At 45.6% G+C, this 25,780-nt stretch overlaps 1 protein-coding gene across 1 annotated transcript in view; it reads left to right on the top strand.

The window, feature by feature from the left end:
- LOC119456791 (uncharacterized) overlaps positions 1-25,430 on the top strand; it is a 176,617-nt gene extending 151,187 nt beyond the window's left edge. The window contains exon 7 of the mRNA XM_037718608.1: positions 25,326-25,430. Within this exon, the coding sequence (XP_037574536.1) occupies positions 25,326-25,430 (105 nt within the window). The remainder of the gene's footprint in view (positions 1-25,325) is intronic.
- Positions 25,431-25,780: the final 350 nt, after the last annotated feature.

The following is a 25,780-nucleotide window of genomic DNA, read 5'->3' as shown; positions in this document are numbered from 1 at the left end:
CAATGCTACTTCATGAAAATTGCAATTGTGTAATAACGTGTAATGAGCGTGTAAGCTTTACCTTTTCTCACACCATTTGCGATCTGTGGAAGCGAGAAATGTTCTCAAAGCACAAAGCTAAAGTAGTATAACAATACTCTGCTAGTGGCGCCTTATGGCCGCCTTTGAGCTATGACAGCAATGACAAAGTACTGCTTTTGAGGAGGTGACAAAGGCAGCCGGTGGATAGACAGAACAGGTTCTGCCGACCGAGACTCGAAGTTCAAAAAAACAATTAAGCAATTGAAGTGTCACAGCTTAGGTTATTTGTGGCTAAGAAATTAACGTAACACTTATTTATTTTCTATGGTTTCCTGTATATTGTGTTGCATCCCGATACGAGTAAATTTGTCAATGACATTACAATTTATAATAACATCTATCACCACGTTTTTGTAATTTACTAATACAGAACGCAGCCAACATTTAGGGTCAGCATAACGGCGCAGTTATGAACAGAGTGGCGCGATTGTACGGGGAAGGATAGTATTGCTGCTATTGTCCCCTCCGCTTACGGCACTGGACCGGGGATGGCTGTCATGCGCCAGGCTTTTCGCCAAATGTTCTATCTGGGGCTGATGAGTGGATGTCCTACTATCCAGTGGGAATTTTCTCCCATGTATTGTTGGAGGTCGGTTTACGTGCGGTGGGTTCGCCGTACAGCATTTGCTTGCCTTGATGGGCAGGGCGAGCTAACTCGTTATAAGGAGGGCAGCTTGCTTTGCACAGTGCTGAAGCCAACAAGCGAGCACACGTTCTACAAGGTGAAATATATCATTGATTCATGCTCTGAAGGCTCTAAGTGCTCTGTTGTGAGTGAAGAACAAAATATTTTGAAAAAAGAAGCGAGAAAAAGTACCAGAAACTGCAGAATTTAACCTGTCACGCTAAACAAACGACGGTGCTGTAGTTTCTCGAAGTGTGATTCAGCAGCGTTTTGATAAAGAGAGAAACGAAGAGGGAAAGGTAGGGAGGTTAAGCAAGCATGTATCCGGTTGGCTACCCTACACTTGGGGAGGATGAAAGGGGAAGAATAGATAATGAGAGAAAAGAAAAATAATAGAGTTAGTCATAAACAAGCGCTGCTACGCAGGTGCACTTCATCCTTTTTGACGAATTCTGTTTGGAAGGTGCACGCTGTCCGTACTCCGCACGCTTTTAAATCTAGATGGAGCGCGATAACCTCTCGATCCAGTCAAACACCAAGCAGCGCTGCCGCATGGAAGTCATTGATGGTGACTACATTTTCAAATAATGCAGTCTACAAGGCTCTGGCGTCGTTCAGTAGCTCGAGCTGAGACTCCTTGTAAGGGCAGCCGACTCACTTCGCTGTCGAGCTTTATGCAATCTTCTTCACAGGGGGATGGGAATGTAACGGGCGCAAGGCAAGTGAGCGCACTGCCGTGAAAGTGGCGGCAGTCAATTCATGTCGCTGGAACTCATCAGGGACAGCGTCATGCAGTCTGTGGCCTCATTAGCAGATTGGTCCTGTAGAAGCAACCATGCGCACAGGAATGCTTTCAGAATGCACGTGCGCTCTCGCTTTCGATTAACAGGATTCACTGTCAATTCATACCATAAGGCAGGACTAAGACAGTGAAGCGTTCATCAACGAAGAAACGCTAGTGGAACGAGATATTGACGTTGGTTTTGTTGGTTCGGGAGTAGCGCTGATTTATAACTGCTTCAGTGACTGAATCTGTAGATTGAACTGGGGCAGCGTATATAAAGCTGGGAAGTGCATGGCTGCCCTCATTGTTACCTTCATTTTGGTTATACCATTACATATAATCAGAAAGACTCTGAAAGTGAGAAATTGAAAAGTGTATTAAATTCGCCGGAATTCCTACCAATGTAATAGGCTACATGACATTTGTGATTAACAGTGGTACAATAAATTAAACTCACTGAAGCAAAAAGGACAATCTAAATGGGTCCTGACAAATATTAAATTAAAGAATTGAAGGGTTTTTACCTTCCGAAACCACGGTCTGATTATGAGGCATGCCGTAGTACGGGACTCCGGAATAATTTTGACCACCTGGGGTTCTTTAACGTGCACCTAAATCTATGTACACGGGTGTTTTCGCATTTCGCCTACATAAAAATGCGGCCGCCATGGCCGGGACTTGTTCCCGCGACCTCGTGCTTTGCAGCTCAACTCCAAAACGACTAAGCAACCACGCCGGGTCCTGACAAAGACAAATCGCCTTGCCTAAGCATTGGCTTCAGCGACGATCCTTGTTCTGCCGTTGTTATTCAAGTATCCATCTTCCTGTGAACCTCTACCTTTATTTACATGACTTCTCTATGTTTCAAAATGAGTCGCGGACTCATTACCTCTTCGTTTCTCAGCATGTGAATCCAATATGCTTCCTTTTGATCCTTAGCTCATTTGCACAAGTAAATCAATGCAGTTTTTCACTTGAATTTGGCTAGACTATCGCGCCATACTTTTTAAAGACTTGCTTATCATTATGAAAAGTAATTCAGCCTGGAAATGTTCAGAAAATAAATGCGAGAGGGCGTCTGAAAAGTGCTAGAAAAGTGATACGAAATATACTGGCAGCGTCATTCCACATCTCTGCACTTGCAAATCAGGCGCAGATATCAACGAGCACAGATATGTTGTACATATGTTATATCTGATGGATAGCTTGTTTTAAAGTAAGGTTCACGTATGGGGATCAACTACGCTGTTTAAACTACGTGGTGCAATGATTGTTTCGATTGCATCCGTCTAGGTTTCTGTTGTGAAAATATTACATCACAACGTCACTGCAATCATTGATGGCATGCCACGTGCTGCATCACTGTGATCGGGGATTTTTAACACGCTTTTATCCATGGCTTGGTCCAGGTCTCCCTTACGTTTTGTGGACGTCTCATTGTTTTACTGAAGGAGTGGTATTCTAAGCGCATTCCTTGGAGTCCTCGGCGTATGTGTTCTTGTCAGAACTAGCTGCATGCTCATACACAAAACCTCTAGGTACCACTTTTCTTTCATTTCTCATTCATCTCGTTTAGTTAGGTGCATTCCACCCGTTGTGCCCACTGAAGCATTCAGACCCTTCTGTGGTCAATATTCATCCTCTTAGGGCCCCCACAATAGTGCTTGTGTGATCTCAGAAAGAATTCTCGCCGATTTTACAACCCCGGCCACTCACCGGGGTTGTAAAATGAGAACAGGTACGGTCCTTTTGAGATCGGGTCTTTTTGTTCTCATTTGTTCATTCAGGTACTTTGTTCTCATTCGTTCCCGTTGTTTTGTTAGACTATTTACACTCATCAGCTTAATGAAGCGCTGCGGAACTATCCCGGCTTGAACAATCCGCCTAGATCCTCCCTTATGTGTAATGTCATTTTTCTTTTGCTTTCATTACCACAGGGGTTGCCCTCACGAATGTATACTACATTTACCTTTCAGAGCAAATAAAGACCAGCTCCGGTGTTTCAACAATAAAAAGAACCGACAGGGAGAATATACAAAACTTGTTTCAAAGCATGGTATTTTTACGATGAGGAAGAAAATTTAAACTGAACATGACGGTGTATAAAAAAATGTACTGCGAGCATGCTAAAGGACTATCGTGAGTTTTCCGAAACAAATCAGCAGCACTAGTTTTCGGGAAGCGCATCTTGCTTCCAGACATTGTGGCTAGTACTTGCAGCAGAAAGTAACTCGGCAAGAAAGGCTCATAGAAAAGTAGGACAGTTGAATTAGAGGAAGAAAGGCAAGATCTCTCCATCGAGGCCTTCTCATAGAAGTTAAAACCTAATAAATTGCCATGCAACTTGAGAGCACGACCGCCAAACCACGAATTGCGTTTGCAGTGGGCGAATGGACTGCCGGACAAAGTGTTTGAGCAAGCGGTGCCGTGTCGCGTGGTGGTCACACACGGATGGCAGCAAGGTTTCATTTGGCGAAGTGCGTTTCGCGCTAGCGAACCCCGTCTCCATCCGCTCCGTGTTGGTACCGATGTCGTCCTCGGGGACTGGAGACTCGACGAGCACTTCGAAATCCTCTAGATTTCAAGCATGCGAGGACGCCCTGTTTTCGACTACGCAATGTTGCTTCCTACACAAGATTCGCTTTAACAGTAAAGATAGACTTGACTACTAGATTAACTACTGTTATTGTAAAGTTGGCGTATTAAGCCCTAGAGGTCAAACCTTCCGTTGCTGGTAGTTGCACACATTGTCATGGCCATCGATAAGGAAAGCTTGGACAAAATATTTATCTCTAAATGGCTACGATCTAAACACGGTAACTTTTGCAAATGTACTTAATTTCACGATTTTTTGTACGTGGTAGGTGTTTTCCCTGAGTAATGATGGCATGCCCTAAATGATAGCAATGCGACACCTCAAGTAATGTGAGGTCTCAAGATTACTACAATTGGAGTGACATTTACAGGAGCTACTTCCTTAGACTATGGCGCCGGATGTTACAGCCGGTAACAAGAGGCTGGGCACTGAAGTTGCTGCTGAAAAGTTTTGTAAAAAGTATTTTATCTTCAAACCTAACGACACATATCAAAACCGTCCAAGCGTTCATGACTCTGGCCGTTCTTTATGATAAGGAGCCTCACTTATATATAAAAAATGAAAGTAGTCCCCTCTATAGCAGTGATGTGTTTGTAAGAAACATTCCTTTATGCGTGGCACTTGTGCGAAAGCTAGTAAACTGAGATTCATGTGGTACAACAAAGGCTTTTGTTTTTTTACTTTCCATGTGAGCAAGAAGCAGAGGTTAGTGTTTCTTTTTAGTTGTGTGTTTGTGTAACTCAAAGGAAATGCAGAAACGTGTATAAAGGAAGAAGTATCAAAGACAGCATGGCTTCAGAACGGCACAACAAGGAAGACGAAAAGACGAAAGAACACACGAACACAAGCGCCGCTTGTGAATGGCGCTTGTGTTCGTGTGTTCTTTCGTCTTTTCGTCTTCCTTGTTGTGCCGTTCTGAAGCCATGCATCCGTACCAACTCGCCCAATTGTCAGTGCTACTCAAAGACAGCACGACAGTACAATACAGACAGTACAGGAAGTGAAACGAAGAAATGTTAAGTATTACCCAAGAAACTTATCGCCGCGATGGGCACATGTATGCAAGAAAATTATAAACCCATATTTCTGGGCGGGTTATTTGTATATAATCGTTCAGCTCTTTTTATCAAGGACTCAAACATCCGATGAAAATACCATAAAACCCATCTGGTGTGCAAATTTAGGCTGCGTGATACCAGCAGCCTTTTGTTTTCAGTTTGAGCCACTTGCTAATAGCATTCGTCTCTCTCTGACACTACCAGGTACTGAACAATTCACCAAATATTGAAAATTTTTAAGCGTCTGAAGAAAGGCACATGATGCACCAAAACCTGCAGATGCAGTCTTGGATGAAATTCACCGTACCTGTTTTGCAGGAAAACTTAGAAAATTGACCGCTCTTCCACTACTGTGAAGAGGGCTGCAAGCGACTATCATGCACCAAGATTTAAAAATATGCAAATGCCACGTATCTGGACAGAACCAAGGTAATGTTGTTTTGCCATCGCTTGCAGATAGTAAGATAATTTTTGCATTCTGCCTAATTACTTAATTAGTCTTAGTAATTATTGAACTTCTCAAATAATACAATTAGATGAAAACTGTTAATGAGAAAATTGTACAGCAACACGAGAAACTCCCATACAGCTTTCTCTTCCTCAATACGTGCTATATAAAAGTGTTTTTTTTTTTTCGAGTGTGAAAGAAGCCTGCAAATACACGCTACATTGTCGCGGGACTGGCCACTCGAGGCACTTTGCGTGTATTCGCGGGCTTCTTTCACGCTAGGAAAAAATAATTTTATGTAGCACCTAAGGATACCCACACAATCGCAACAGTGTGGGTATTCGTAGGTGAACAAGCTTGCATTGCTACTCAAGACAAATTCGTTACGTTCTGTAAATTCAATCAATTACACAAGGAGTCCTTTTCTTACAGCTTCGAACGAGCCCACTTTTGTATACAGTCACCATCACGTATCTGTTACCCGTGGTAATCTATCTCTCAAAGAATCTTAGCTTCATTTTTACTTTACATCCGCGAATCATATATGATTCGCGGATGTAAACAAGTATACTTGTTTGCAGTACATAGAGTGAGCCTGAGCTCTCTTTGCTTAAAAGCGTGCATACAGAATTGTTCCCGTTACTTCTGTTTGATGCTGACGTTGTAAATTATTACGTTTTCGGGATCAGTAATGTAACATGATGCGAAGGCCAGTTGAGCTTTCAGAGAGCAACCAACAGTGAACCGCATGACGCTTGTCAGGGCCTGTGTGTGCGTTCTTTCTCTAAGTGTCTGATTCAAGGACACATCTACCTTCCTATCGTAAATAGTGACTGCTTTCACATCCCTGGCACATAGTGAATGTCGTTAGGTAGTGGGAACAATAATGGCGCCGCGCCCATTTATTAGGCGTGCGCCACAAATGGAAATGGAGTTAGAAAGCGGAAAAGATGTAATGCTTTCCTGAGAACTACACCACAACCGCAGCAAAGAAACGAGTTCGGAGACACATGGGTACAAAGTATAACGTTGAGAACGGTTTCCAAGAGAGAGAAAGGCAACGTGGTATTCAGCAGTTGATGGCAATGTTTCAGACGCGAGGCGGCAAATCGAATGACTCTCCATTCTGCCCGCATTGTCGCTCGAAGTGCATGGCTTTAGCAGCCACAGCGGGTCGTCATCAGGCAAGAGCAGAATTTTGTGAGGCGGAAGGCGCAAGAAAGTCTCTAAAGATGTGCCCGTGCAATGAGATCTGCCCTGTTTGCCACGGCTCTTAGCTCAACCACACCCATGCAGATCGTTTATAAGAAGAATAGACTCGTCGATGAAACGCGAATGTGTTCATGGGGAGAAGGCCCTCGTCAGGCATTGTGCCTTTTGGCCTTCTTCCTGGAGTGTATTCACTTCAAATAAAGAATATTATTATAGATTCAAAAAAAAATAAAAGAACCGGGACAGCACTTAGAACTCTCGATGATGGTAAACAGTATTCGTTGGAGCGTCCTAGGTTCTCTACAACGCGCCAATCTTTAGTTAAAGTACTCCAGCGTCGAGGCGCTCCACATGTTACTGTCAGCAGCGTGATATTTCCACAAGGACACTGGACGTTCAGGAGGGTGTTGTCATGACTCATCGTTATGTTTTCAAGTGGCTTGGAGTTAGGCTGTAATCAATAATTCCAAGAAACTGTGTCGTGGCATGGGCTGGTTGGAGCGGCATCTTGCGCTGGATGGCTCGCACAGGGTACGGGCTTACGGCCTGTTCCGCCTCGCTGTTCATACATATTGTGTGGTGCTTCTGAACGATGACGCATTGAAATACATAGCTATAGAGGATGCGTTTTCTGAACTTTTCTGAAAGGCGGAGCAATTTCCGGCAAGTCACAGCAAGATCCGCCTGCCGCCATCTTCTTCCTGAATGATTAAAATGAGACAAATTCAGGATAAATACCCGTAAAGGAAAGCTTCAAGCTATGCATTATATGTCATTCTACCGGAGGCTTTTATTTGGGGCAAGAAATGTTTTTCTGTTTGATGAAAGGCAGTATGCTCTGCTGTTATGATATCTCAAACTACTACGCAGCATCCGTACAAGCACCAAGCAATGCATACAAGCAATATGTTTTCTGACTGCTCAAGCTTTAGTCTGAAAAATAGAGTCCTAGTTTTACGCTCACGATGGTGCAAACAATGAGAAGAGACAAACATAGAAATCCGAGCTTTTCTACTTCTTCGATGAGAAAAAAAAACAAATAGCAGAATACGGAAACGTCAAAGATAACCGAAACTATCTTGTCTTTTGAAACGGTCAGACTTGCGTGGCCACACGTTTGATGCCCAAATCGATTTACTTATTCCGACAGTTCAGACAACTGATTTACGCACCTATATTTTTCTTTTTGTATAAGAAACCTGGGCTATGCATTAGCATTTCAGTCGACATTTCAATCAAGCGAATAGACGTCCTCCTGGTGATATCTGTTTTTTCTTTCATCATGGGCTCCAACAGGCATGGCACAATCTACTTTTGCAAGGCACACGGTAGCCGTTATTTTTACATTGCCAATACCACGCTACAGCTTTTTGAGACTAGCAAATCAAACTTCTGCTCGATATGAAAGCATTGACCCACAATGAATTCTGCTGAATGCAATCTGTTGCAAGTGAAGCGTGCCTTTGTGTACAATACTCACGGTGCAGCAAGCCAGGAAGTCGAATTTTCTGGCCCGTTTCCGGTCTGTGGGTAATATTGTGCTATTATATTGCTCCATGGTTGAGTAGTTTGTATTAAAAAAATAAATGTCGGTGTTGGAGAGGTTGGCATCTTGAGTGATGTCCGCTACTCCGTCTCTCTTAGTAAAGAGTACATATCAAAAGTAAGCCGGCTCAAACAAACAAACGGTGAATAAAGACGGATACAGTACGTAACAAGGATAGGCCGGCTAAACCAAACACACAAGCGAGATAAAATATCAAAAGGTAAATAAAGGTAAAAGCTAAAAGGGAAAGTGGTAACGCCGAGTTCACATAAAGTTCAAATTTGCAAATTGTATGTTGTTAAGTATTTTATTGGCTGACTATTTGGCTATTCCGGCGAAATATTCCTCTTATATCTCAGAAGTCTGAGTTCAAGTATGCCAGAAATAACAATTTTTCGAACAGTTTGATTGCGCAAAATAAATTTATAACCATCAAAGCCTACTTTTATTCCGCATGAAGCTGAACTAGAAAAAAAATATATATATTTGTTCACTCTACTGAATTGAGAATTCTATTCACATTACCAGTTCATCGATGCTGCCAACGACTACAACGACATGTTTAAAATGCTGCTGAAGATGTTATGCTATTTTCAGCTCAAGGAGAGTGAAATTAGAAGTGATCGTTGAGGCTTAAAAAAAATGAGAACATAAAGTGAAATGAAACTGCAGCTCGGCCGTGGCCGGCTTCGACTGCCATGGCTGGTATGCGTCGATTCACGGGCAGGCCCAGTTGCACCCAAAGGCAAGTGTTACAGAACATCATAATGATATTGCTGGCCCCTGATTTTTTACATGTAATCCATGTCTACAAATCTGCGATAATATGGTGAGCTTTCTGGCAACAGAACTGAGAGTCGATGAAAGATGTAGTAGGTGAACTTTAAGCGTAACCGAAGAACAAGCGTTTGTCATTTGGCACCCAGCATTTTCATATTACTGCTGCTTTACCGGAGTTAAGGGTTGGGGAGCCCAAAAACGCAATCGCTACACCTGAGAGCGCCATCTGATAAAACGGATCGAATGGCGTGTACAAATACCGATAATGCAATAAAACATATTGGGCTCCAATTCACGCTGCGAAGGGGGTTGGCCAGCGAGACTACGGTATCACCTGATCCGGTAGACCAGTATGGCGTAGCCTTGAACGATTAAGCAATGCACATTTTGAACGATTAAGCAATGCACACCTTGAAATGATTGATAGCAAGACAATAAAAAGCACTGTGCCAACGAAAAGGTGCTGTGTAAAATGCATCCTAACTGTGCGTGGCTTGCTTTGGGCAGGAACCGCTGCGTCCTTCCTAGCATGAGCACGACACAGTTGTGCATATTGACGTTGCTGTTCCCGTTGCTGCTCATCGTGTTCACGCTGCTCTTCGGGAGTCCCAACTATGCGCGGCCTTTCCATAGCGCTATCACCACGCAAATGAAATCATTTGCTAGGCGGGTTCTTCTTTAAATATGAAAGTCTAGTGACGTCACTCCCTCATTCGCATGCGGCCGCTGCCCGGCAACTGCAGCTTATGCAGCCGCAATCTTCAGTGGGAAACGCATGCGGCGAGTTAACGCTACGCGCTTGGCATTTTTCGAACGCGCCTTATCATCTATCAGTGGTTTTGACCCTTGTTTTCTGCTTTTCTTTATTGAAACGAATACTGGGGCGTTTCTTGCATGTGTAGTTCCAATAGAGATAGGCACTTTTCGCGTCACTTTGTGTAATGATTTTCTGTCCACTGTTCTGTGGACGGAGACGAAGAAATCCCAGAAGCCGAGTCATATTCAGCTTCGTGTAAAGGCAGAGCGGGACAAGAAATTGATAAAGTTCCTGCTGTTCAAGTAAGAGCATTTGGGCAGACCAATATCTTTCGTTCAAAGAAAACGTAGGTAAGAAATAAAGCAATGTAAGGTATTTTTGTGGGCGGCCCGAAAGTAGTGATTGACTTTAACAGATATAACCTGATTAGATAAATAAGTCACGTTGCAACGAACACCCCCTGTGCTTTCTTTTTCCTGGACGAAAACTGAAACAGAGCTAGTAATGTCCGCTAGCAAACAAGTAGGCAAGTAACATAAACCACCTTTATGAAACTCTTAATCTAGTAACTCATGCATACATCAAACCCACTTCAGCCTAGGCCTACATTTCTGCCACAGGTCTTCCTTTATATCACTTGCGCATGGAAAGTCAATACATTAATGTTTGCGAAGGAGGAGAAGCAGCCTAACTTCAATAGGCCGCGACGCGCTCTCAGAGGAGTCGCAGCAGATGTGTATCGATTTCGCTTTTGTGACCTACGTAGCACGCCCGCTGTATCAGAGCTTTTGTGGGCGCCGGAGTGCGTCAGTCTATTGACGCACCTCGGCCGCGCTATTTATATCCGGGAACATTAGTTTATGGCACCAGCTCGAAACGACATTTTTACGAGCATACTGGTCCCCTTTTTGGGTCGTTTGCTACGCGCGTTCCCTTCCCCTTTATTTTGTCCCGCTGTGCTTTGCCGAGCTGTTGCTTTTCTTGAGTGCGTCGCGAACTGGAGGCCTAGCTAAGTAAAGCATGGCGTGATCTAGGCGGCCGGTTTTTCTACTCGCAAAGGCAAAGGAGCAAGTCTCAGAATTAGTTATCCATATTAAAGGCTGTTGTGATCATTAGGGTATACGTGAGCAACGATCGTTTCTGCAGTGATCCGGGGCTAAATTTTTGTCGCAATAAGCACCTTCGTGAATGTTAATCATCGCATCTAGCTTATGCTTGTTGCAGACAAGTAAATAAAGTCTTGGTGTTATACCTGAATCACACGGCGCAATTATTACTTCTTTGTTCAGGAATCCCGTGAGCTAACTGATGTTTTTTTATGCTTTGGAAGTGGAAGCAGGGTTAGTGCTTTTGTAACATCAAAGAAAAACATTATGCCATTCGTTACGGACTGCGTCCCACACATCCAATAACAGCACAAGTCTCACGCTCTGCGTGTCATTAAATAGCCCCTTTAGACTACAATGACAGTGCGGACGTGTTAAAGAAGGTATATGAAAGCAGCTATGTACGTACAAAATGTTTTTAAAATGCAGTTTTTAATAAACCTAATTTAAATGTTTCATGATAACCAACCCTGAGTGAACGACGATGCTTAGTTAAAGCGAGACAGAAAGCAAGGCGACAACAAAACGCCGGGAATTCAACCAGACGAGTGTCCGGTTTGCCAGACTACACTGGAGGTAAGTAAAAGGAGGAATCGAAGAATAAAAGAGCTATAGTGAGTTCGCAATGCACTCACACACTAGGGTGCACAGGAGGACTATGAAAGGTTGCTCAGGTCGGTGCACTTCAAAACTGCACTAGTGCGCGAAGAGCATTCTGTGCCAGTGACGAATGTGGTCCCTAGTATTTTAAGGGGGAAGCACCTTAGGATCCCGGGCTGTCGGCGTCTAATGTGATGTCACATCGTCGTGTTCACGCACAAAAGAAGATCTGCCGAAAACTCGTGTCTCGTTCACTAGGTATATACCAAAATTGGCATAGAAGGGTACGAATATATGACTAACATGATTAATAGGTCATAACATTCATAACGTCACATGCTCGTCAGTTACGTCAAGATTAATGATAATAAAATCACGTGTGGCGTACATCCGCATTGGATATGCGGGTATGAGCCAGGGATATGCGGGAATTAGCAGAAACTAGTCAAAATTGCTTCCGAAATGCCAGTCTGGTACCTGCGCAGCGCAAAAGAGGGCGCCACCACCCCACAAGCGCTCGATTCCACCTTACTTGTGCAAGAATAGCACAAGAATAACATGAGGGAAACACCGGCGCATCACTGCTTCGCACTTCCCCAGGTTCCACGTCAGTGGAGCTGCATTAGCGCTGGATTTGAACTACATAAGCACAGAATATGAGCAGGACTAGAGTTACAATACGCGCAGGAATTGAGCAGGGTTTGAACTATACAAAAGCGCAGAATTTTTTATTGCAGTTTGCCTTTAACGGCACATTGAACATGAATGTATTCTGTGACGGCAGATATGTGGGTCTCTCTAAACTCTATTATGAATGCTTGATAGAAAGAGTAAAAAACGAAAAAGATTTAAAGACTGTTGAGAAAACGCAGTTACAGCAACCAGTTCCTGATGTACGCGCGTTCAAACCAGCTAAATTCAAACTCGTATACCTTAAAACGTGGCGTACGATCGAACCAGCTTTCAATTGGGACGCAAAGCCCAGTGGATGTCTGAATAACACGCGATTTTTTTGATCTAGCATTTTTGTATACATCTCCCTAACCTTTTTTTTTGGCTATGAGCTTGGTCAGCATTTCACTCGGCTTAAAGTTGTTTCGAGAGAACAGAGAGATGCGTTGCATGTCGTACTTGAGTCAAGTTCACAACAAGTGTTTGATCGTTCTCTCGCGTCTACATGAGTCTCACGTCGGTGTTTAGGCTATTGCGTTACAGTACAAATAAGTGTTCGTAAACGCCACTTTCAGCCATAAGCAGTACAGCAATGTTGTCTCGAAGTGGGAGAGACTAGTTGGCACATCTAGCCGGAGCGAAATGTCTAGATTACGCATTGGCATTTGGAGACACTCTGAGAACTCTAGAGACCTTGTGCCTTGGTGCGAGCAAGCAGATGAAGTTACCTTTCAGCGTCTACTCTCGCCAGAAGAATTGGAAGCGTCTGAGTATCTTTGAGCAGACTGGGAAACCTTGTCAGTGAATAAGACGTAGCTGCTGAATATTGCAGGCGTGCTCTTTTTCATTAAGAGCATGATCGTTCATGTCTGTTATCACGGGAAGGGTGTGCGTCTATGTCTTTTAGTGTAATGCAGACTGGAGGCTGTAAAAAGCTGCTAGTCACAAACGCGACCAAATTTTGAGCCGGTTCATCGACGATGTAGTTGGAATATGCAGTCTGAGCTAATCGACAGCTACGTGCTATGGCAATTATTGCTGGTGTTGAGTTGTATCGAAGTAGCCCCAAACACGTGCGTAGGGTTCCACCCTGTATGTTAGTCTTGAATGTATCTGATAAGACTGGTAGATTGTAGCGTAGGAGTTACAGCTGCAGCATGGATTCGACAGGTGTATCCCAAATTTATTTATTCAAGCTTAGGTGAGACATGGTATAAACCAGGCACGAATAAAGTAAATAGCCAGTACCATGCCGCACGTGGTAATGCACGAGAATGTTGAGCGAATGCTGGCTGCAACCGACCATGCAAAACACCTTGTTTATTCGCATCTGAAAAAAAATTAAAGACAAAATTGCTTATGACACAAAAATGCTTTAGACAATACAGATGTTTAAGACAACTTAATTATCCCGTTTTCTATGCCTCACTAGTGCTGCTGACAAATTCGTCAACTGAAAAGATGCGATGCGGATACCCAGTAGGGGGGAATGCAGTTTGAACACGACGCGTTGATTTTTCGATTATTTAACCCAATGACTATTGTTATTTTCCGAAGCCTTCTGCATTAACGTAACGACCTCGTAGACGTACGGGCTCATCTAAGCCTCTCTCGTTAATTTCCCCTAAGGCAAGAGTAGAACATGAAGTATTTTAGAGAGTATGTTTTAACTATTCGACGACAGAACCATGTCAGCTTCTTACGGTTAGAGCCCGTGCCTGCATATCGGCGCAGTGCTCTGAAGAAAAAATAAACGCTCCAATGCTGCACTATACATAATACACTTACATCACGTATACGCGTTCTCCCGTCCTCGTCGGAAACACGGCTTTGTTCCTGCTAGCCGCCTCTCTCTCGTGTGCCTCGGTAGCATCATTAAAAAACCGAGGAGTGGTAGCATCTACGCTTGGCTGCTCTTCCGGCGCCATGATGTTTTCTTTGTTCTCACTTGTACGGTTCCTCTGGGATCTCGTGTGTTGTATCAGTCGTAGGCTTTCAGCGCGCCCTTCTGCATTTTCACACTAACTCAAGCAACAGAAAAAGTTTCCTTCTAACGCCAGATTTTCATCACAAAGGGTGCTAATTGGCTGGCGCTTTGAGGCTCCTTCTTTTATACACAGATGCGCTCTTTTTGTTATGAACTGGCGAAAATCGACAGTGTGGCTTAGGAAGGCAGGCAGAGGCCAATTAAAAAGTATGTTCCATGGGAACAAATATCTGTTTATGCTTAGTTAGAGATCCTCGTCAAGGTTAAGCGTTTTTCAGAGATGGATAAGCAGGGAAATAATTTCTAATGAATCGCGAGGCAAACGAAATAGTGAAGTACAATGCTTAACGTTAAGTGAAGCATATCGCTGATGCCCAAAACTTCATTTTGCGCATTGCATTGTCTTCGCTGATGTAAGATAGAATAAAGGTAAATATTACAATCCTATGATCCGGTCAAATGTTGGTTACTTTGTTTTCCGTGGTTGTTCAGTGAAGCGCCACAACCTAGCTTCCTGAAAAAGATATTAAATACATATGATCTCGCACTAGCATCAAATGAGCACTGATAATAGGGTCGACATTCTCGCAATCTCACATACTAGTGTAATAGTCCTGACCAAGTGTTAGCTCACTTGCATTTTATTTTCTTCACACTACATTGTAAATAGGCCCATCTGCATTTTGGTTCATAATTTGATCACCTATCACCTGTGCACTGCAAATGTTTTTGTAGCGGATTGCCGGTTATCGGCTTAGTGTTTGACCGCATCAGTTTGTAAACAGGTACGCTTCTTTTGTACATAACTAATGCCATAAAAGAGCCACGAGCATACATTTTGTGAATTATGGCAACATGGTTTTGTATTATTTTCTTCAACACCAAAAGGTGACGACATTGTAGACATGGAGTTTAGTTCTTATTCAAGCACAGTCCCGCTTTAAAAGCAGAAGCTAATTAAGAGGATCGTGAAAACAGGCTCGACATCCAGACTAGCCAGACAGTTACTTTTAAGCTCAGGCTAACTACGGAAAAATATGACGAAGCAAATAGCGATCTACTTTTTCCTGAGTTTCCTTATCTTTTTCTTTTGCATCTTTTGTTTTATTACGAGAGCAATTACATGGATACTTCAAGCGGATTTCTGCCGTCGTCGTCGCCGCCGTGAGGTTCCGTATAAAGTCCAAGGGCGCTAAAATCGTCGCCGCGCGCCGTATGTGCGAGTGAAAGCGCGTGCGGGACGCGCGCTTTCATGGAGAGCGAACGCACGGCGGAGAGCAAACGCCACTTCTTCCGTCACGCGAAAGCCGTGGGGTTATAAAAGGGAGGGAGGGGGGGGGGGGTTGGGGACGCAGTGATGCGGCACCAAATGCGTATCTTGCAACCGGGTGCAAGAGGAAACTGGCGACTCAATTTCCCCCGCGAAAGCAGGAAAGCGGGAAGGCAGCGCAGGAGGGAGGGGGGGCAGCTTCTACTTTGCCAACTACTGCGCCCTTGTACATTACGTCGGTGCGGGCGGTCGCGCGCACCGTATCTTGAAAGCGATCTCCACACGGCTGTGACTTTTTATGCGCTGTGCTTTAGCCACTCAGTTTGACAGCGGGAAGGCAGCGCGGGAGGGAGGGGGGTGGGGGGCAGCTTCTACTCTGCCGAGAACTGCGCACTTGTACTTTACATCGGTACGGGCTGTCGCGCGCGCCAGTATCTTGAAAGCGATCTCCCCACGGCTCTGACCTTTGTATGCGCTGTGCTTTCGGTGCTCAGTTTCCGTTGAAGCGATAGACCGCACGAACGTTCGCTCGCTGCGGCGGTCGCGCTTGCGCACGTCAGCGTTTTGACAGTGGTTGTCTGCTGTCATCGAGTGTGGTCTATCCATGTTTGCGTGTGCGCGCTGACACCACGCTTGTTAATTAAGTGAGTAAGCGAATCTGTCCAAGTTTATGCAGCCGATAAAACTACTATGCCTACTCCGTATAGCTGTCTACTAATTTGCTATCGCAATTGATGCTTCACCATTCTGGCGAAACTGCGACTTTTTTCTACATTCTCAAGTCGCTAGAATTTATTTTTGATGTTTGGGATAAGTGTCCCTGCGGTGGCCTATTTTCCCACGATCTCATAACTTTATAAACAACGAGAAACATCGGTGGCGAAATATGCAGAAATCAAAGTTTATGGTTATCCTTTGTTTAAGCGTCGTTCATCCTTATTTGTGCAGGCGAACTGCTTTTAAATTTTCTCCTAATGCCGACGCGCGGCAGCAGCTGCGGTGGCAATGAAGTTGATACCGGATCTCCGATATTTCACATTACTCCGAAGGCCGATAAACATCATGACGTCGTTAAGGGAGTCAGCGCACAATGGCCGATTTCAATATGCACCCGACACACATAAACACCACCAAAAAGCCCTAAAATACGATTCCCTCTCGGAGTCCATCGATACCTCCTCTCGTTTCTCCGTTCAGGGAACGCTCGCCAATCTATATCAGTGCGTGAACTGAGTGCCTTCCACGAATGCACACGACGTTATCTGTAATCAGGTTCAGAAAGCCGGGCGCACTCGATTTATTCGCCTGGGTCATTTTGTAAACGATATGATTTTGCTCCACCATACCAAACATGCCTTCTCTCGCCACATTGCACCTCTCTCGGTCTGTGTGCACCGGCGACACACGAGATGGCGGGAGTGCCAGCCAAATAAAAAAATCTGCAGCCTTTCCCCTTTCGAGAAAATGGGGGTAAACGAAGCTTTTCGTGTGTGTACCTGACCTTACTACTTTTCCTGCCTTTTCCGGCTACTTTCCATTTCCTTTCGTACTGCTTGTCTTCCCCTTTCCTTATACATTTTCCTTCCCATTCGTGCAACTTTTCCTTCCCTTTCGTGCTACTTTTCTTTAATTTCCTGCTACTTTTTCTTCCCTTTCGTACCACTTGTCCTCCCCTTTCCTTCTACTTTTCCTCCTCTTACGTGCAACTTTTCCTTCCGTTGCGCTGTACGATTCTCTGCTCGTCGCTGTGGTCGCTTGTGTTCGATGTGTCGAGTTTGCTCGGCGGCGTGGTTAGCAGCATTCACTCGCCATTGCCACTTGCGATTATTCGAAATTAAATTGCATTCAAAATTAAATCTGTCCGTCATGTAACAACAATGAATGGCTCAAACCCCCTGAAGCAATTTCTCATATCCCCATAAACGCGTCCTCCTCATTACGACGGCAGAATCGAAGTGAAATTCTACGCTGGTATAATTAGCGGCAACGCAGCCATATGTGGAAGACGACGACGACGAACGCTGGAGCAGTGTCTCGAGCGCGTGCCGGGCACGAGCGCAACCCGAGGGGCACCAACCATCCAGCTGCGGAAGAAGACGACGACGCTCGAGCCAATGCTCATGATCATAGTTTTCCGCGTGCACCGACCCAGACAGAAGTGAACCAATAAAGATTCGCCATTTAAAGCGGGAGAAGCCGCTGGTTGACAATGCACTCTCATTGTTATTCCTTGTTCTGCGAGCTCTTCCTAATTATTTCTTTATTCGTGACTGATCTACGTATGTCCGAGGAACTTGGAGAGACCACAGTGTGCATAAGTTTGTTGCCAAAGGTCAGGTGCGTTGCATCAAGCTCGCGCGTGCCATTGTTCCATTTACGACAATCGTTTTATTGGTTGTGCAAGCGATGCCATTGAGATTACCTAACAAATTGACTAACTCAATAAATAAATAAATAAATAAATAAATAAATAAATAAATAAATAAATAAATAAATAAATAAATAAATAAATAAATAAAAAGTACGGCAGAACCAATTTCACAATGACTGTCGATGAGTAATGCCTTTCGCACTCAAGCAATGCTGTCACACACCGCATTTCTGTAGTTAAGCTTGTTTGACATCTGTATTTGTCATTCTGAGACTTCTGTTTATTTCCTTAATGTGGCACAATCCGGTAACCTTCCATGTTGCTATGACCCTCGCTTGCCATAGCAACACTTGAACATGGTGGCATGAAGACGACTGTATTTCGCCGGCGCACTGATAACTACGGAATGACAAAGAAGGAATGACGTGAGGAGAAGGTGTTTTGGGCGGCGCGCCCTTTCGGATAATGCGCAACGCGCAGAGCTGCTGCCGACGCCGTCCGCGTTTCCCCGTGTTCACGCCGCACGCGCGCGGTGTCCGTGTTAGAGAGCCTACATGCAAGCGCTGTGCGCTTGCATCTAGGCTTCCTAACCGTGTCTGCAGCCGATGCCTCTGATGGCGGCTCGGTAGGTTTCGACCAGAGAACTGGACACTCGTTGAGTAGTGTCGGAAGTCGCTGCCTCTTCTTGCCTCGCAACGTTTCAATATAAGTTCCCGCTGTAGATCTGTGTTTACTTGTGTTTACGCAATTGAATAACGTGCAATTCACGCACATGTAACACTCGCAACATCGTAGCACTCGGTGTAACTAACACAGCTTCGCTGTTTGACCATCTTCATGGAGTGGAAGGGGCGGTGATTTTCTTTCTTAGACGCGGACGCGATCCTGGGGGAACTATAACTTAACAGATTCGCTGTAATACATGGTAAACGCGATGTAGAAGCAAAGTTCTTAGCATTTGTAAATGGGAACACTTGTTCTACAGTGAAGCTGTTTTAATCAATCAATCCTTTTATTATTACACATTAATAAAGTTACAAAGTAATAGTAATACAGAAGGAGGTCCCAAAGTAAGAACTGTCAGGGGGACCTCCTGTTAGTACATGCATAAAAATGTAGAGCATACGATTAGCAACTAAGGTAAATATAGCGGGAAAATACAAATCAATATAACAAAAGTAAATGAATAAAAAATATCACATCACCCAAGGCTTGCGATTATGTAAAAATGCAAATAAACAAAATAGAAGTAATTAATCAATCATCCGGTAGTTGAAGATTACACAGAAAAGAGCAACAATAATTGTACTTTGAAATACATATGTAATTTCAAACATAAGTATAATTGAATGGGAATATAATGATTATATAACATCAAGCGTGCGCAATCCAACACAGCAACAAAATTAATGTATATACAGCTAATAATATAGGAACACAAACCGAGAAAAACAATAAAAAGTTGATAAGCCATAATTTATGCTCATATATATATATATATATATATATATATATATATATACATCCATACATATATATTCACCTCTAGATCCCGTGTGCATCCCCCGCATGCCTTCCCAGGGAGGGGGGGGGGGACCCTGAGATGGCTTACGTCCTTATCGGGAACACGGCATGTGGACAGGAATGGAGACGGGTAGGGGAAAGGAAGAAAGGTGTGGCAACGGAGCTGCAGCAATGGAGACGGGTAGAGGAGAGGGGGAAGAGTGTGGGGACGGTGCCTGTGCACGTGGCCTGCGCTTCTGTGGTTATAGCGTCATGCGCGTCGGAGGCACCGGTGCGGCTTCAGCAGCGGTTGCGACAGATGCATGGGGTGCGGTGACCACGGCGGCGCCTGCGTCGGCGTAGCGTGGTGCCGTATGAAAAAAAAAAAGATGTGTGATTTCACAATGTATGCAGTCCACGTATGGAGTCTAAACAGCTTCCCTGGTAATCCATCCTGACATGACTGTAGCGTCCCCACGAATCTTTTTTTAGGCAGGCTTCCATTGGATGCGTTAAGCGCATCGCTCGGTGCCAGGATCACGCTATGCCAGACAGCCATGCGCGCGGCAAGCCTTGCGGCTGATGCTTTTGGCGTCACTCACTGTTGGGGAATCGCTGTGACAAGAGCGCAAATCCGTTCTAAAGCATTGTATTGCTGGGATATTGCCTTATATAGACCATTTTTATCGACAAGCCGTGGAGAGAGTTCTAGCTGCCGATAGAAACCATTGGGTCATGGTGGCGTTTCCACAAGGGCATACTAGGAAACCATTGGGTCATGGTGGCGTTTCCGCAAGGCGCATACTAGGAACTGCGGAGCCACCGAAAAGTTTGTCCTCATGGCAGGGTGCACGCCTTGACCACCGCGAAGACTGCGCGCGGCATTAGTCGCCGTTGCTAACTCTTCCTTTCGTTTCATTAGGTGATTACCTGTCTTTAGTTAAAGAAAACACAGCTGTACTGGCGGTAGCGTGACCTAACCACCACGAAGCGGCCGATCTAGATGGAACATTAAAAAGTCGCAGTTTCACCCGAAAGGTGAAGCATCGATTGCGATAGCAAATTATTGGACAGCTATACAAAGTAACGGTGCGGATCAGAGAGAAAACGGAGATAGCCGATATTCTAATTGATATTGTGACGGAAGCGAGACGGAGGCGAAGGATGTATTTACGAAATATATGCAGAGGAAGCTAGGGTAAGGGATGTCCGATCCGGCCCAAGAGCTAGCGTCTTCATCGTCGTCTTTGTCGCGCTGCCAAGCATCGCGTTGATCATGTATGGATCGCTCCGTAACATCACTCTCCACCGGCTGAAGTGCCGTCCTGGCGCTTGCTATGAAGGCGAGGAGCTAGAAGAACAGTATGGCTTCCACCGGGAAACATGAACAACTTCAGTTGGCAGCGATTAGATCGAAGAAGCAGGATCCAGGAGTACAATTACGTAATTAACGTCACCGAGTTGACGAAGAACCTTGTAGGGTCCGGTGTAACATGAGAGGAGCTTCTCTGGTAAGCCAATGCGGCGGCATGGCGACCATAGAAGGACCAGAGAGCCAGGCGTGAAGTGCACGCTTCTGTGTCGGCTATCGTAACGGGACTTCTGGGCTGCTTGCGAAGCAGAAAGTCGATCGTGGGCAAGTTGACGAGCTGCACGGGCTCGAGCTGCGACCTCACTGGTGTATTCAGTAGGCGAGTGAGGAGCCCAAGGAAGGAGAGTCTCGAAGGGCAATGCAGGATGTCGGCCAAACAGCAGATAAAACGGTGAATATCCGGCAGTGTCATGCCGCGAGGAATTGTACGCAAAGGTAACAAAGGGTAACGTGCAGTCCCAGTCACGGTGATCTGGTGAAACATACATGGCCAGCAGCTCGGTTAGCGTTCGTTTCAGGCGCTGGGTCATTCCATTCGTCAGCGGATGATACGCGGTGGTGAGCTTATGTTCAGTGGAGCAAGCCCGAAGGATGTCATCTACCACTCTTCATAGGAAGTACCTCCCGCGATCGGCGAGGAGCAGCCGAGGGGCGCCATGATGTAGAATTATGTCGTGTAGGAGAAAGTCAGCGACGTCTGTAGAACAACTTGTCGGTAAAGCCCTGGTGATTGCGAAGCGCGTGGCGTAGTCTGTCGCGACCGCAACCCATTTGTTTCCCGAGATGGACGTAGGGAAAGGGTCTAGAAGGTCAAGGCCGATGCGGAAGAATGGCTCTGCAGGGATATCAGTAGGTTGTAGCTGTCCTGCAAACAGCGCTGAAGAGCACTTGCGGTGTTGGCAGCGTTCACAAGCAGCGACGTAGCGGAGCACAGAACGGTACATGCCAGGCCAGAAAAACCGGCATCGGATGCGGGCGTAAGTACGCGAGACACCTAGGTGACCGGCAGTTGGTACGTCGTGAAGCTGATGAAGAACACTGGAGCAAAGATGGCGAGGTAGGACAAGCAGAAGCTCCGGGCCTTCTGAGCTGAAATTACGACGATACAGAACGTTGTCGTGTAGCTCAAACAGGCGAACAGAATGGTCTGGTGATGGAGAGGTAAGACAGTCGATGATGAGCCGTAAGGACGCGTCTCGTCGCTGTTCGGTGGGGATATCATTCAAATCAAGGATGGACAGTACGCAGGCGTCGGAGTCAGGGTCAATAAGCTCGGGAGCATCGACAGGGTGACGGGATAATTAATCAGAGTCCTGGTGCAATCGTCCAGACTTGTAGTGCACATCAAACGAGTATTCTTGAAGCCGTAATGCCCAGCAGCCGAGACGTGCAGACGGATCCTTCAGCGACGAAAGCCAGCATAGAGCATGATGGTCTGTAATTACAGAAAAAGTTCGGCCAAACAAGTAAGGTCTGAATTTGGTGACAGCACACACTAAAGCCAGGCACTCGCGTTCAGTGATGCAAAAGTTTCGTTCAGACGAGGACAGAAGACGACTGGCGTAGGCGATGACACGTTCCTTGCCATGCTGTGTTTGGCCAAGGACAACCCCAATTCCATGACCACTGGCATCAGTGCGAAGTTACGTAGGCGACGAGGCGTCGAAATGGGCCACTATTGGTGGTGTAGCGAGTAGGCGGACGAGGGCGGAAAAGGAAGCTGCTTGTTTGGGTCCCCCACCACGAAAAGAACGCCCTTCTTCAAAAGTTCCGTAAGAGCGCGGGCGAAGTCCGCGAAGTTCCGGACAAAGCGACGAACCTTGGTTCTGCAAACTAGTCATGCCTGGGTGTCATGTGTATTTTAGGTTCTAGTCTACTCGTATACCTCCTCGTCTGACAGCGAAGACGTTGCACTCAAGAGCCGGAAGAGAAGCGCTAAAAAGAGACCCGCATAGTGTTTCATCAGTCGTTATTGGGCTTGAACAGCCCTAGCCGTTTTCCCCGCCATCCTGGTCATTAGCAAGTGTTTAGGCAGGAAAATTCATTAGTGAGAGCAGAGAGGAGAGTCCATTTCACTCGTGAGCCTGTTTGTTTTTGGCGCGATTCGTGTTTGCTGTAAGCAGCGGTGCGCTTGTGTACGTGGGTGAGCCCTAATGAGGCGCCGCTGTTTGGGGCGTTGGAAAGCGCAAGGGGAACGCGGAATCAGAAGTGTCGACAACACTGGGTCCGTGTGTTTTGTAAGCGGATAAAATTGCGGTGCCGCGATTCCGTATGCAGTTTCCTTGCTGTGTATGGCATGCAGTGAAACAAATAACGAGGATTTTACCGTTACGTACCTTGAGTAACAGAGAGACGATGCTGTTACTGGCGCTACGTACAAAAGGTGACAATGCTCGTGCCTATGCTCGGCGTATATTCAGATGGTGCGATGAACCGTTGTGTTTATATATGCAAAATTGTGTGCTGATATTTTAATCTGAATGCAGCCCCCATTTGCCTTTATCTCATGAAATTTATCCCTCATACCGCTTGTCACGAAAAATGTTTCATGGTGTCTTCACCATCCGTCTTCAGTTGACAGGAATAATGGGAAAAGCCGTTTTCTCGACCGGGATGGCTTAACATGAAGTGCAGTGCTTTTGTGTAACAGCTGCCGCTGAAGAACGGTCGTGTTTGGCTAAATGTGCAACTTTGCTCAAGACAGGGCCTTCGCGTGAGCCACAGCTCCTTTCTGAACGTTGAGTGAACAACCTACAGGCAGTAAGCAGCTGTGCTGTCACAGAATTAAGGGGAGAACAGCTTCTAAATGAGACAAAGTAGTGTCGTGTACAAAGCGAGCAAAATGGGAGCGACGGCGCGACTTTACGACCAACCATTATTTGGCGTGATTGGGGTTGTTGCAGGCGACGTTTCAGTAATAGGGTTTACGATGTCGGATAATGGTTCCATGATTTATAGCTGTGTCCTGAGACGTTTTCAGCACTACGGAAAGAGTCTTGGAACAACACACGACTTGTTTTCCTGATAGCTGGCATCTTCAGGCACCAAACACGTTCCACATTTCTCCTCAAGACCACCACACCACCGTCGGGTACTTTGTCCGCAGGGTAATCACTTCGCCGCAATGCTGTAGCCGTAAGTTCGTTTTAAAATAGGGGAAATCAGAGCCATTGCTCTTAAGCACGCTAATGTGAATACTTTTTTGCTAGCAATGCTGTGCAATACAGCGAGAGCTATTCTACCCATTATAAGAAGTAGATTGTTGTAGATAACAATAATGTAAGTCGTTTATAGGTTTCTGGATTCTCGCTGCCTTATATGGAGTCATAGGGTAAAAATTAAAGTGCCATCGTAATGCCGTGGTATTCCAGAAAGCTGTCGACGACTTTTATAAACATTGCACCCTATTGCAAAACCCAGTATCGATTGCCCAGTGCCATGCCTGATTATGGGCCCAGTGTCGCGCGCTGGCATACTGGGACGCTGGCAATGCGCGGTATACTGGGAGGCGCTGGGCGCGGGGTACTGGTAGAAATGCAGCTCTAGAGCGAGAAATACGTAGTGCCTGGCTACCTTATGTATTTTTTCGAATACAGAAAGAAATAGAGAACGTTGTAACGCAATAAAAAAAGAAAAAAAGTAAAAAAAAATCCGCGAGGATTCGAACCTCCGCCCTACAGATCCCAAACCCAGCATCTGACCACTACGCCACGCCGATGCATCGCTACCTGTTCATATTTTGCTATGTTAACGCGCAGACACAGTTGTAGCTTTGCACAGACGTCTCGCACAAACATGGTAGATGCGATACCGCCTTCAACCAAAACTTACGCCTCTATCAGAACGATAAAGTTGTCCGTATTGCATAGTATGCCTGGAAGTGCTGCAACACTGATTTGCTTTTGCGATTGGCATATTAACAACGAAAAAAGCCTTAAATGAACCGCCGACCCGGAATATTGTACGGGGTGTTACTGCCGATTTTGACAGCCGTTTCTTATTCTTCGTGCAAAGGTAATGCAACATTTCCATACCTCGACAATGCTTTTCAATCGGCACGTACGTTTAGGCACATATCTCCGTAATAGAAGCGGTCGGTTAGTGCGGCTGACTGTCTTCGGCGAAAACACACATAGGTATGTTTATAACGTCATATCGGCGCTCATCGCTTGTTATGCTGACACTGTACACACGAAAGAATAGTCTGTCTAAAAGCAACCATGGGAAAGCTGAATTACAGAGTGATTTAACCTCGTTAGACTTGTTGATTCCTCAGCTTAGACGGGCCGATTGAGTGTAGACAGACTCAGCGGGTACGGTAGGCCTAACCTTCGCTGGAAGTGAACGATCTCGGCGCGGCTACCTGATGAATGGGAAAATGTTTGTATTTGAGCTTCACAACCTTTTAACTATTATTTTTAGTACACTAGAGAACGTTCGAAAGCCGTCGCCTCAGGATTCTCTGATGGCCGGTGACGGCGGGCGTCGGCTTCGGCAGCTTTTCCTGATTACTTCCTGAGTGGAAGGCATGCCTCGCTACCTGTCGGCTCCCTGCAGTTGGAGCCAGTCGAACTGGGCGACAGGGGTACCCCGCAGGGCTCGGTGATATCCGCTACCCTCCTCAACCTGGCCATGATAGGACTGTCCAGGCAACTGACTTGAATCGAGAACCTCCAACAAACCATGTGTGCAGATGACGTGACCATGTGGGTGGCAAAAGGGAGCGAAGGACAAATCAAGCTCACTTTACAAAATGTGATACAAACCACTGAGCAGTACCTCAAACCAACGGGCCTGCTGTGCTCGCCGAGCAAGTCTGAGCTGCTGCTATATAGACCCAAGAGACGAGGGCCCAAACCGAAGGGATGTGACACAGGCGCCGACCCATGCGTCCGCCTGTACACTGCTGAAGGTAACACGATTCCGGTGGTTGGTCACATCAAGATGTTGGGCATGACAAAAGAGGCGAATGGCTCGAACAACATCGCATTCGTTAAGCTCACCACGAAGGC

The sequence above is a fragment of the Dermacentor silvarum genome, chromosome 6, assembly GCF_013339745.2.
Source record: "Dermacentor silvarum isolate Dsil-2018 chromosome 6, BIME_Dsil_1.4, whole genome shotgun sequence".
Lineage (NCBI taxonomy): Eukaryota > Metazoa > Arthropoda > Arachnida > Ixodida > Ixodidae > Dermacentor > Dermacentor silvarum.
This window is presented reverse-complemented; position numbering and strand designations above follow the sequence as displayed.